Genomic DNA, 15,105 nt, shown 5'->3' with positions numbered 1-15,105 from the left:
TGATATTAGTAGTACCTGTAGCACTGATATTAGTAGTACCTGTAGCACTGATATTAGTAGTACCTGTAGCACAGATATTAGTAGTACCTGTAGCACTGATATTAGTAGTACCTGTAGCACTGATATTAGTAGTACCTGTAGCACTGATATTAGTAGTACCTGTAGCACTGATATTAGTAGTACCTGTAGCACTGATATTAGTAGTACCTGTAGCACTGATATTAGTAGTACCTGTAGCACTGATATTAGTAGTACCTGTAGCACTGATGCACCAGCGTGAAGAAACTGTAAGCCAGATTCTGCAGAGTCAATCCCTCCAGTGGCCAGAACTGGGAAGCCCGGAAGTGCTCTTGCAATGGCGGAGACAGCTCTAAGAGCAATGGGTCTGATGGCATTACCTGCACACATGATATCAGTGCGTGTGCATCGTCAAGTGCATTCACAGTATCAACATATCAATAAAATGTCTTTGTTATCAGCGTCACACAACAACTGATTTGGAAGTTTCTGAATCCACAGACATCATGCAACAAGCTGACATGGTTCTTAAGTCAAAAAGAACATTTGGATCCAGCATGTCTCCAATATGTCTTGTCCAAACTACAAGTAACACCTTTTTTACAGGTAGGTAGTCCTGCGACTTATAGACGGGTACGTCTTATATATCAAAATATGCTTAATTGAACATGTTTCTTGTAGTGACGGACATATTCAAGAAGTAAACATTACAGTCTACAAACCTCATATGAGTTGGGAAATGGTGTTAGATGTAAACATAAACAGAATACAATGATTTGTGAATCCTTTTCAAGCCATATTCAGTTGAATATGCTACAAAGACAACATATTTCATGTTCAAACTCATAAACTTTATTTTTTGTTGCAAATAATCATTAACTTTATAATTTGATGTCAGCAACACGTGACAAAGAAGTTGGGAAAGGTGGCAATAAATACTGATAAAGTTGAGGAATGCTCATCAAACACTTATTTGGAACATCCCACAGGTGTGCAGGCTAATTGGGAACAGGTGGGTGCCATGATTGGGTATAGAAACAGCTTCCCAACAAATGCTCAGTCTTTCACAAGAAAGGATGGGGCGAGGTACACCACTTTGTCCACAAGTGCGTGAGCAAATAGTCAAACAGTTTAAGAACAACCTTTCTCAAAGTGCAATTGCAAGAAATGTAGTGATTTCAACATCTACGCTCCATAATATCATCAAAAGGTTCAGAGAATGTGGAGAAATCACTGCACGTAAGCAGCATGGCCGGAAACCAACATTGAATGAGCGTGACCTTCCATCCCTTGGACGGCACTGTATCAAAAAGCAACATCAATCTCTAAAGGATATCACCACATGGGCTCAGGAACACTTCAGAAAACCACTGTCACTAAATACAGTTGGTCGCTACATCTGTAAGTGCAAGTTAAAGCTCTACTATGCAAAGCCAAAGCCATTTATCAACAACACCCAGAAACGCCGCCGGCTTCTCTGGGCCCGAGATCATCTAAGATGGACTCATGCAAAGTGGAAAAGTGTTCTGTGGTCTGACGAGTCCACATTTCAAATTGTTTTTGGAAATATTCGACATCGTGTCATCCGGACCAAATGGGAAGCGAACCATCCAGACTGTTATCGACGCAAAGTGTAAAAGGCAGCATGTGTGATGGTATGGGGGTGTATTAGTGCCCAAGACATGGGTAACTTACACATCTGTGAAGGCACCATTAATGCTGAAAGGTACATACAGCTGCCATCTAAGCGCTATCTTTTTCATGGACGCCCCTGCTTATTTCAGCAAGACAATGCCAAGCCACATTCAGCACGTGTTACAACAGCGTGGCTTCGTAAAAAAAGAGTGCAGGTACTTTTCTGGCCCGCCTGCGGTCCAGACCTGTTTCCCATTGAAAATGTGTGGCGCATTATGAAGCGTAAAATAGGACAGCGGAGACCCCGGACTGTTGAACCACTGAAGCTCTACATAAAACAAGAATGGGAACGAATTCCACTTTCAAAGCTTCAACAATTAGTTTCTTCACTTCCCAATTGTTTACTGAGTGTTGTTAAAAGGAAAGGCCATGTAACACAGTGGTGAACATGCCCTTTCCCAACTACTTTGGCACGTGTTGCAGCCATGAAATTCTAAGTTCATTATTATTTGCAACAAATATATACAGTTTATGAGTTTGAACATGAAATATGTTGTCTTTGTAGCATATTCAACTGAATATGGCTTGAAAAGGATTTGCAAATCATTGTATTCCGTTTATATTTACATCTAACACCATTTCCCAACTCATATGGAAACGGGGTTTGTACTTTACATCAATAGTTTGACTTGATGAGGACACAAAAGTAGGAAGTCAAGTAGTTTCCATCAATGCAGGTGTTCTCCAACAATGATGAGTGTTTACCTGACACTCCTCCGTACGTGCTGCGTTTGCCAGCTCCAACACCTGGCCAGGGCGAGCCGTCTGCCTTCAGTCCCATCAAACCTGAGACTGTGTTTGTGGCTGTAACACCATCTGCTCCACCTGGAACACATTGACCACCTGAGCACCTGGAACACATTGACCACCTGAACACCTGGAACACATTGACCACCTGGAACACATTGACCACCTGAACACCTGGAACACATTGACCACCTGACCACCTGGAACACATTGACCACCTGAGCACCTGGAACACATTGACCACCTGACCACCTGGAACACATTGACCACCTGAACACCTGGAACACATTGACCACCTGAGCACCTGGAACACATTGACCACCTGACCACCTGGAACACATTGACCACCTGACCACCTGGAACACATTGACCACCTGAGCACCTGGAACACATTGACCACCTGAACACCTGGAACACATTGACCACCTGACCACCTGGAACACATTGACCACCTGAGCACCTGGAACACATTGACCACCTGAACACCTGGAACACATTGACCACCTGACCACCTGGAACACATTGACCACCTGAGCACCTGGAACACATTGACCACCTGACCACCTGGAACACATTGACCACCTGAGCACCTGGAACACATTGACCACCTGAACACCTGGAACACATTGACCACCTGAGCACCTGGAACACATTGACCACCTGAGCACCTGGAACACATTGACCACCTGAACACCTGGAACACATTGACCACCTGAACACCTGGAACACATTGACCACCTGACCACCTGGAACACATTGACCACCTGACCACCTGGAACACATTGACCACCTGAGCACCTGGAACACATTGACCACCTGAGCACCTGGAACACATTGACCACCTGACCACCTGGAACACATTGACCACCTGACCACCTGGAACACATTGACCACCTGAGCACCTGGAACACATTGACCACCTGACCACCTGGAACACATTGACCACCTGACCACCTGGAACACATTGACCACCTGACCACCTGGAACACATTGACCACCTGAACACCTGGAACACATTGACCACCTGAGCACCTGGAACACATTGACCACCTGAGCACCTGGAACACATTGACCACCTGACCACCTGGAACACATTGACCACCTGAGCACCTGGAACACATTGACCACCTGAGCACCTGGAACACATTGACCACCTGACCACCTGGAACACATTGACCACCTGAGCACCTGGAACACATTGACCACCTGAGCACCTGGAACACATTGACCACCTGAGCACCTGGAACACATTGACCACCTGACCACCTGGAACACATTGACCACCTGAGCACCTGGAACACATTGACCACCTGACCACCTGGAACACATTGACCACCTGAGCACCTGGAACACATTGACCACCTGAGCACCTGGAACACATTGACCACCTGACCACCTGGAACACATTGACCACCTGAGCACCTGGAACACATTGACCACCTGACCACCTGGAACACATTGACCACCTGACCACCTGGAACACATTGACCACCTGAGCACCTGGAACACATTGACCACCTGACCACCTGGAACACATTGACCACCTGACCACCTGGAACACATTGACCACCTGAGCACCTGGAACACATTGACCACCTGACCACCTGGAACACATTGACCACCTGAACACCTGGAACACATTGACCACCTGAGCACCTGGAACACATTGACCACCTGAACACCTGGAACACATTGACCACCTGACCACCTGGAACACATTGACCACCTGAGCACCTGGAACACATTGACCACCTGACCACCTGGAACACATTGACCACCTGAGCACCTGGAACACATTGACCACCTGAACACCTGGAACACATTGACCACCTGAGCACCTGGAACACATTGACCACCTGAGCACCTGGAACACATTGACCACCTGAACACCTGGAACACATTGACCACCTGAACACCTGGAACACATTGACCACCTGACCACCTGGAACACATTGACCACCTGACCACCTGGAACACATTGACCACCTGAGCACCTGGAACACATTGACCACCTGAGCACCTGGAACACATTGACCACCTGACCACCTGGAACACATTGACCACCTGAGCACCTGGAACACATTGACCACCTGAGCACCTGGAACACATTGACCACCTGAGCACCTGGAACACATTGACCACCTGACCACCTGGAACACATTGACCACCTGAGCACCTGGAACACATTGACCACCTGACCACCTGGAACACATTGACCACCTGAGCACCTGGAACACATTGACCACCTGAGCACCTGGAACACATTGACCACCTGACCACCTGGAACACATTGACCACCTGAGCACCTGGAACACATTGACCACCTGAGCACCTGGAACACATTGACCACCTGACCACCTGGAACACATTGACCACCTGACCACCTGGAACACATTGACCACCTGAGCACCTGGAACACATTGACCACCTGACCACCTGGAACACATTGACCACCTGGAACACATTGACCACCTGAGCACCTGGAACACATTGACCACCTGAGCACCTGGAACACATTGACCACCTGACCACCTGGAACACATTGACCACCTGAGCACCTGGAACACATTGACCACCTGACCACCTGGAACACATTGACCACCTGAGCACCTGGAACACATTGACCACCTGAGCACCTGGAACACATTGACCACCTGACCACCTGGAACACATTGACCACCTGAGCACCTGGAACACATTGACCACCTGACCACCTGGAACACATTGACCACCTGACCACCTGGAACACATTGACCACCTGAGCACCTGGAACACATTGACCACCTGACCACCTGGAACACATTGACCACCTGAACACCTGGAACACATTGACCACCTGACCACCTGGAACACATTGACCACCTGACCACCTGGAACACATTGACCACCTGAACACCTGGAACACATTGACCACCTGAACACCTGGAACACATTGACCACCTGACCACCTGGAACACATTGACCACCTGACCACCTGGAACACATTGACCACCTGACCACCTGGAACACATTGACCACCTGACCACCTGGAACACATTGACCACCTGAGCACCTGGAACACATTGACCACCTGAGCACCTGGAACACATTGACCACCTGACCACCTGGAACACATTGACCACCTGAACACCTGGAACACATTGACCACCTGAACACCTGGAACACATTGACCACCTGACCACCTGGAACACATTGACCACCTGACCACCTGGAACACATTGACCACCTGACCACCTGGAACACATTGACCACCTGAGCACCTGGAACACATTGACCACCTGACCACCTGGAACACATTGACCACCTGACCACCTGGAACACATTGACCACCTGAGCACCTGGAACACATTGACCACCTGACCACCTGGAACACATTGACCACCTGAACACCTGGAACACATTGACCACCTGAGCACCTGGAACACATTGACCACCTGACCACCTGGAACACATTGACCACCTGACCACCTGGAACACATTGACCACCTGAACACCTGGAACACATTGACCACCTGACCACCTGGAACACATTGACCACCTGACCACCTGGAACACATTGACCACCTGGAACACATTGACCACCTGACCACCTGGAACACATTGACCACCTGGAACACATTGACCACCTGACCACCTGGAACACATTGACCACCTGACCACCTGGAACACATTGACCACCTGACCACCTGGAACACATTGACCACCTGGAACACATTGACCACCTGACCACCTGGAACACATTGACCACCTGGAACACATTGACCACCTGACCACCTGGAACACATTGACCACCTGAGCACCTGGAACACATTGACCACCTGAGCACCTGGAACACATTGACCACCTGAGCACCTGGAACACATTGACCACCTGACCACCTGGAACACATTGACCACCTGAGCACCTGGAACACATTGACCACCTGAGCACCTGGAACACATTGACCACCTGACCACCTGGAACACATTGACCACCTGACCACCTGGAACACATTGACCACCTGAACACCTGGAACACATTGACCACCTGAGCACCTTGAACACATTGACCACCTGACCACCTGGAACACATTGACCACCTGACCACCTGGAACACATTGACCACCTGAACACCTGGAACACATTGACCACCTGACCACCTGGAACACATTGACCACCTGACCACCTGGAACACATTGACCACCTGACCACCTGGAACACATTGACCACCTGGAACACATTGACCACCTGACCACCTGGAACACATTGACCACCTGGAACACATTGACCACCTGAGCACCTGGAACACATTGACCACCTGGAACACATTGACCACCTGAGCACCTGGAACACATTGACCACCTGAGCACCTGGAACACATTGACCACCTGAGCACCTGGAACATTGACCACCTGAGCACCTGGAACACATTGACCACCTGGAACACATTGACCACCTGGAACACATTGACCACCTGACCACCTGGAACACATTGACCACCTGGAACACATTGACCACCTGAGCACCTGGAACACATTGACCACCTGGAACACATTGACCACCTGAGCACCTGGAACACATTGACCACCTGAGCACCTGGAACACATTGACCACCTGGAACACATTGACCACCTGAGCACCTGGAACACATTGACCACCTGAGCACCTGGAACACATTGACCACCTGACCACCTGGAACACATTGACCACCTGACCACCTGGAACACATTGACCACCTGAGCACCTGGAACACATTGACCACCTGAGCACCTGGAACACATTGACCACCTGAACACCTGGAACACATTGACCACCTGACCACCTGGAACACATTGACCACCTGAGCACCTGGAACACATTGACCACCTGACCACCTGGAACACATTGACCACCTGAGCACCTGGAACACATTGACCACCTGAGCACCTGGAACACATTGACCACCTGACCACCTGGAACACATTGACCACCTGACCACCTGGAACACATTGACCACCTGACCACCTGGAACACATTGACCACCTGACCACCTGGAACACATTGACCACCTGACCACCTGGAACACATTGACCACCTGACCACCTGGAACACATTGACCACCTGGAACACATTGACCACCTGACCACCTGGAACACATTGACCACCTGGAACACATTGACCACCTGGAACACATTGACCACCTGACCACCTGGAACACATTGACCACCTGGAACACATTGACCACCTGACCACCTGGAACACATTGACCACCTGACCACCTGGAACACATTGACCACCTGACCACCTGGAACACATTGACCACCTGGAACACATTGACCACCTGACCACCTGGAACACATTGACCACCTGGAACACATTGACCACCTGACCACCTGGAACACATTGACCACCTGAGCACCTGGAACACATTGACCACCTGAGCACCTGGAACACATTGACCACCTGAGCACCTGGAACACATTGACCACCTGACCACCTGGAACACATTGACCACCTGAGCACCTGGAACACATTGACCACCTGAGCACCTGGAACACATTGACCACCTGACCACCTGGAACACATTGACCACCTGACCACCTGGAACACATTGACCACCTGAACACCTGGAACACATTGACCACCTGAGCACCTTGAACACATTGACCACCTGACCACCTGGAACACATTGACCACCTGACCACCTGGAACACATTGACCACCTGAACACCTGGAACACATTGACCACCTGACCACCTGGAACACATTGACCACCTGACCACCTGGAACACATTGACCACCTGACCACCTGGAACACATTGACCACCTGGAACACATTGACCACCTGACCACCTGGAACACATTGACCACCTGGAACACATTGACCACCTGAGCACCTGGAACACATTGACCACCTGGAACACATTGACCACCTGAGCACCTGGAACACATTGACCACCTGAGCACCTGGAACACATTGACCACCTGAGCACCTGGAACATTGACCACCTGAGCACCTGGAACACATTGACCACCTGGAACACATTGACCACCTGGAACACATTGACCACCTGACCACCTGGAACACATTGACCACCTGGAACACATTGACCACCTGAGCACCTGGAACACATTGACCACCTGGAACACATTGACCACCTGAGCACCTGGAACACATTGACCACCTGAGCACCTGGAACACATTGACCACCTGGAACACATTGACCACCTGAGCACCTGGAACACATTGACCACCTGAGCACCTGGAACACATTGACCACCTGACCACCTGGAACACATTGACCACCTGACCACCTGGAACACATTGACCACCTGAGCACCTGGAACACATTGACCACCTGAGCACCTGGAACACATTGACCACCTGAACACCTGGAACACATTGACCACCTGACCACCTGGAACACATTGACCACCTGAGCACCTGGAACACATTGACCACCTGACCACCTGGAACACATTGACCACCTGAGCACCTGGAACACATTGACCACCTGAGCACCTGGAACACATTGACCACCTGACCACCTGGAACACATTGACCACCTGACCACCTGGAACACATTGACCACCTGACCACCTGGAACACATTGACCACCTGACCACCTGGAACACATTGACCACCTGACCACCTGGAACACATTGACCACCTGACCACCTGGAACACATTGACCACCTGGAACACATTGACCACCTGACCACCTGGAACACATTGACCACCTGGAACACATTGACCACCTGAGCACCTGGAACACATTGACCACCTGAACACCTGGAACACATTGACCACCTGACCACCTGGAACACATTGACCACCTGAACACCTGGAACACATTGACCACCTGACCACCTGGAACACATTGACCACCTGAGCACCTGGAACACATTGACCACCTGAACACCTGGAACACATTGACCACCTGAGCACCTGGAACACATTGACCACCTGAACACCTGGAACACATTGACCACCTGGAACACATTGACCACCTGAACACCTGGAACACATTGACCACCTGACCACCTGGAACACATTGACCACCTGACCACCTGGAACACATTGACCACCTGAACACCTGGAACACATTGACCACCTGACCACCTGGAACACATTGACCACCTGAACACCTGGAACACATTGACCACCTGAACACCTGGAACACATTGACCACCTGACCACCTGGAACACATTGACCACCTGAGCACCTGGAACACATTGACCACCTGAACACCTGGAACACATTGACCACCTGAGCACCTGGAACACATTGACCACCTGAACACCTGGAACACATTGACCACCTGGAACACATTGACCACCTGACCACCTGGAACACATTGACCACCTGACCACCTGGAACACATTGACCACCTGAACACCTGGAACACATTGACCACCTGACCACCTGGAACACATTGACCACCTAACCACCTGGAACACATTGACCACCTGAGCACCTGGAACACATTGACCACCTGAACACCTGGAACACATTGACCACCTGACCACCTGGAACACATTGACCACCTGAGCACCTGGAACACATTGACCACCTGACCACCTGGAACACATTGACCACCTGAGCACCTGGAACACATTGACCACCTGAGCACCTGGAACACATTGACCACCTGACCACCTGGAACACATTGACCACCTGACCACCTGGAACACATTGACCACCTGACCACCTGGAACACATTGACCACCTGACCACCTGGAACACATTGACCACCTGACCACCTGGAACACATTGACCACCTGACCACCTGGAACACATTGACCACCTGGAACACATTGACCACCTGACCACCTGGAACACATTGACCACCTGGAACACATTGACCACCTGAGCACCTGGAACACATTGACCACCTGAACACCTGGAACACATTGACCACCTGACCACCTGGAACACATTGACCACCTGAACACCTGGAACACATTGACCACCTGACCACCTGGAACACATTGACCACCTGGAACACATTGACCACCTGACCACCTGGAACACATTGACCACCTGGAACACATTGACCACCTGACCACCTGGAACACATTGACCACCTGAGCACCTGGAACACATTGACCACCTGAGCACCTGGAACACATTGACCACCTGAGCACCTGGAACACATTGACCACCTGACCACCTGGAACACATTGACCACCTGAGCACCTGGAACACATTGACCACCTGAGCACCTGGAACACATTGACCACCTGACCACCTGGAACACATTGACCACCTGACCACCTGGAACACATTGACCACCTGAACACCTGGAACACATTGACCACCTGAGCACCTTGAACACATTGACCACCTGACCACCTGGAACACATTGACCACCTGACCACCTGGAACACATTGACCACCTGAACACCTGGAACACATTGACCACCTGACCACCTGGAACACATTGACCACCTGACCACCTGGAACACATTGACCACCTGACCACCTGGAACACATTGACCACCTGGAACACATTGACCACCTGACCACCTGGAACACATTGACCACCTGGAACACATTGACCACCTGAGCACCTGGAACACATTGACCACCTGGAACACATTGACCACCTGAGCACCTGGAACACATTGACCACCTGAGCACCTGGAACACATTGACCACCTGAGCACCTGGAACACATTGACCACCTGAGCACCTGGAACACATTGACCACCTGACCACCTGGAACACATTGACCACCTGGAACACATTGACCACCTGACCACCTGGAACACATTGACCACCTGGAACACATTGACCACCTGGAACACATTGACCACCTGAGCACCTGGAACACATTGACCACCTGGAACACATTGACCACCTGAGCACCTGGAACACATTGACCACCTGAGCACCTGGAACACATTGACCACCTGGAACACATTGACCACCTGAGCACCTGGAACACATTGACCACCTGAGCACCTGGAACACATTGACCACCTGACCACCTGGAACACATTGACCACCTGACCACCTGGAACACATTGACCACCTGAGCACCTGGAACACATTGACCACCTGAGCACCTGGAACACATTGACCACCTGAACACCTGGAACACATTGACCACCTGACCACCTGGAACACATTGACCACCTGAGCACCTGGAACACATTGACCACCTGGAACACATTGACCACCTGAGCACCTGGAACACATTGACCACCTGAGCACCTGGAACACATTGACCACCTGACCACCTGGAACACATTGACCACCTGACCACCTGGAACACATTGACCACCTGACCACCTGGAACACATTGACCACCTGACCACCTGGAACACATTGACCACCTGACCACCTGGAACACATTGACCACCTGACCACCTGGAACACATTGACCACCTGGAACACATTGACCACCTGACCACCTGGAACACATTGACCACCTGGAACACATTGACCACCTGAGCACCTGGAACACATTGACCACCTGAACACCTGGAACACATTGACCACCTGAGCACCTGGAACACATTGACCACCTGAACACCTGGAACACATTGACCACCTGAGCACCTGGAACACATTGACCACCTGAACACCTGGAACACATTGACCACCTGACCACCTGGAACACATTGACCACCTGAGCACCTGGAACACATTGACCACCTGAACACCTGGAACACATTGACCACCTGACCACCTGGAACACATTGACCACCTGAGCACCTGGAACACATTGACCACCTGAACACCTGGAACACATTGACCACCTGAGCACCTGGAACACATTGACCACCTGAACACCTGGAACACATTGACCACCTGAACACCTGGAACACATTGACCACCTGAACACCTGGAACACATTGACCACCTGACCACCTGGAACACATTGACCACCTGACCACCTGGAACACATTGACCACCTGAACACCTGGAACACATTGACCACCTGACCACCTGGAACACATTGACCACCTGAACACCTGGAACACATTGACCACCTGAACACCTGGAACACATTGACCACCTGACCACCTGGAACACATTGACCACCTGAGCACCTGGAACACATTGACCACCTGAACACCTGGAACACATTGACCACCTGAGCACCTGGAACACATTGACCACCTGAACACCTGGAACACATTGACCACCTGACACCTGGAACACATTGACCACCTGACCACCTGGAACACATTGACCACCTGAACACCTGGAACACATTGACCACCTGACCACCTGGAACACATTGACCACCTAACCACCTGGAACACATTGACCACCTGAGCACCTGGAACACATTGACCACCTGAACACCTGGAACACATTGACCACCTGACCACCTGGAACACATTGACCACCTGAGCACCTGGAACACATTGACCACCTGACCACCTGGAACACATTGACCACCTGAGCACCTGGAACACATTGACCACCTGAGCACCTGGAACACATTGACCACCTGACCACCTGGAACACATTGACCACCTGAGCACCTGGAACACATTGACCACCTGACCACCTGGAACACATTGACCACCTGACCACCTGGAACACATTGACCACCTGACCACCTGGAACACATTGACCACCTGACCACCTGGAACACATTGACCACCTGGAACACATTGACCACCTGACCACCTGGAACACATTGACCACCTGGAACACATTGACCACCTGAGCACCTGGAACACATTGACCACCTGAACACCTGGAACACATTGACCACCTGACCACCTGGAACACATTGACCACCTGAACACCTGGAACACATTGACCACCTGACCACCTGGAACACATTGACCACCTGAGCACCTGGAACACATTGACCACCTGAACACCTGGAACACATTGACCACCTGAGCACCTGGAACACATTGACCACCTGAACACCTGGAACACATTGACCACCTGAACACCTGGAACACATTGACCACCTGAACACCTGGAACACATTGACCACCTGACCACCTGGAACACATTGACCACCTGACCACCTGGAACACATTGACCACCTGAACACCTGGAACACATTGACCACCTGACCACCTGGAACACATTGACCACCTGAACACCTGGAACACATTGACCACCTGACCACCTGGAACACATTGACCACCTGACCACCTGGAACACATTGACCACCTGACCACCTGGAACACATTGACCACCTGAGCACCTGGAACACATTGACCACCTGAGCACCTGGAACACATTGACCACCTGAACACCTGGAACACATTGACCACCTGAGCACCTGGAACACATTGACCACCTGAACACCTGGAACACATTGACCACCTGGAACACATTGACCACCTGACCACCTGGAACACATTGACCACCTGACCACCTGGAACACATTGACCACCTGAACACCTGGAACACATTGACCACCTGACCACCTGGAACACATTGACCACCTGACCACCTGGAACACATTGACCACCTGAGCACCTGGAACACATTGACCACCTGAGCACCTGGAACACATTGACCACCTGAACACCTGGAACACATTGACCACCTGAACACCTGGAACACATTGACCACCTGACCACCTGGAACACATTGACCACCTGAGCACCTGGAACACATTGACCACCTGAACACCTGGAACACATTGACCACCTGAGCACCTGGAACACATTGACCACCTGAACACCTGGAACACATTGACCACCTGGAACACATTGACCACCTGACCACCTGGAACACATTGACCACCTGACCACCTGGAACACATTGACCACCTGAACACCTGGAACACATTGACCACCTGACCACCTGGAACACATTGACCACCTGACCACCTGGAACACATTGACCACCTGAGCACCTGGAACACATTGACCACCTAAGGATGGCTGCTTGTTCATGTTGACATTGTGTCCTACCATTGTTCATGTTGACATTGTGTCCTACCATTATTCATGTTGACATTGTGTCCTACCATTATTCATGTTGACATTGTGTCCTACCATTATTCATGTTGACATTGTGTCCTACCATTGTTCATGTTGACATTGTGTCCTACCATTATTCATGTTGACATTGTGTCCTACCATTATTCATGTTGACATTGTGTCCTACCATTATTCATGTTGACATTGTGTCCTACCATTATTCATGTTGACATTGTGTCCTACCATTATTCATGTTGACATTGTGTCCTACCATTGTTCATGTTGACATTGTGTCCTACCATTATTCATGTTGACATTGTGTCCTACCATTATTCATGTTGACATTGTGTCCTACCATTGTTCATGTTGACATTGTGTCCTACCATTATTCATGTTGACATTGTGTCCTACCATTGTTCATGTTGACATTGTGTCCTACCATTGTTCATGTTGACATTGTGTCCTACCATTATTCATGTTGACATTGTGTCCTACCATTATTCATGTTGACATTGTGTCCTACCATTATTCATGTAGACATTGTGTCCTACCATTATTCATGTTGACATTGTGTCCTACCATTGTTCATGTTGACATTGTGTCCTACCATTATTCATGTTGACATTGTGTCCTACCATTATTCATGTTGACATTGTGTCCTACCATTGTTCATGTTGACATTGTGTCCTACCATTATTCATGTTGACATTGTGTCCTACCATTATTCATGATGACATTGTGTCCTACCATTGTTCATGTTGACATTGTGTC

The 15,105-nt window shown here is 50.1% G+C and overlaps 1 protein-coding gene across 1 annotated transcript in view; it reads right to left on the bottom strand.

Moving 5' to 3' along the window:
* Window positions 1-15,105, bottom strand: part of dpydb (dihydropyrimidine dehydrogenase b) — a 66,216-nt gene that overhangs the window by 21,092 nt on the left and 30,019 nt on the right. The window contains exons 17-18 of the mRNA XM_062070374.1: window positions 2,419-2,538; window positions 256-398 (exon numbers count right to left, since the gene is read on the bottom strand). Of these exons, the coding sequence (XP_061926358.1) occupies window positions 256-398; window positions 2,419-2,538 (263 nt within the window). The remainder of the gene's footprint in view (window positions 1-255; window positions 399-2,418; window positions 2,539-15,105) is intronic.

This window comes from Entelurus aequoreus, linkage group LG14, assembly GCF_033978785.1.
Source record: "Entelurus aequoreus isolate RoL-2023_Sb linkage group LG14, RoL_Eaeq_v1.1, whole genome shotgun sequence".
Lineage (NCBI taxonomy): Eukaryota > Metazoa > Chordata > Actinopteri > Syngnathiformes > Syngnathidae > Entelurus > Entelurus aequoreus.
The sequence above is the reverse complement of the archived record's forward strand: the minus strand, read 5'-3'. Positions and strand labels throughout refer to the sequence as shown.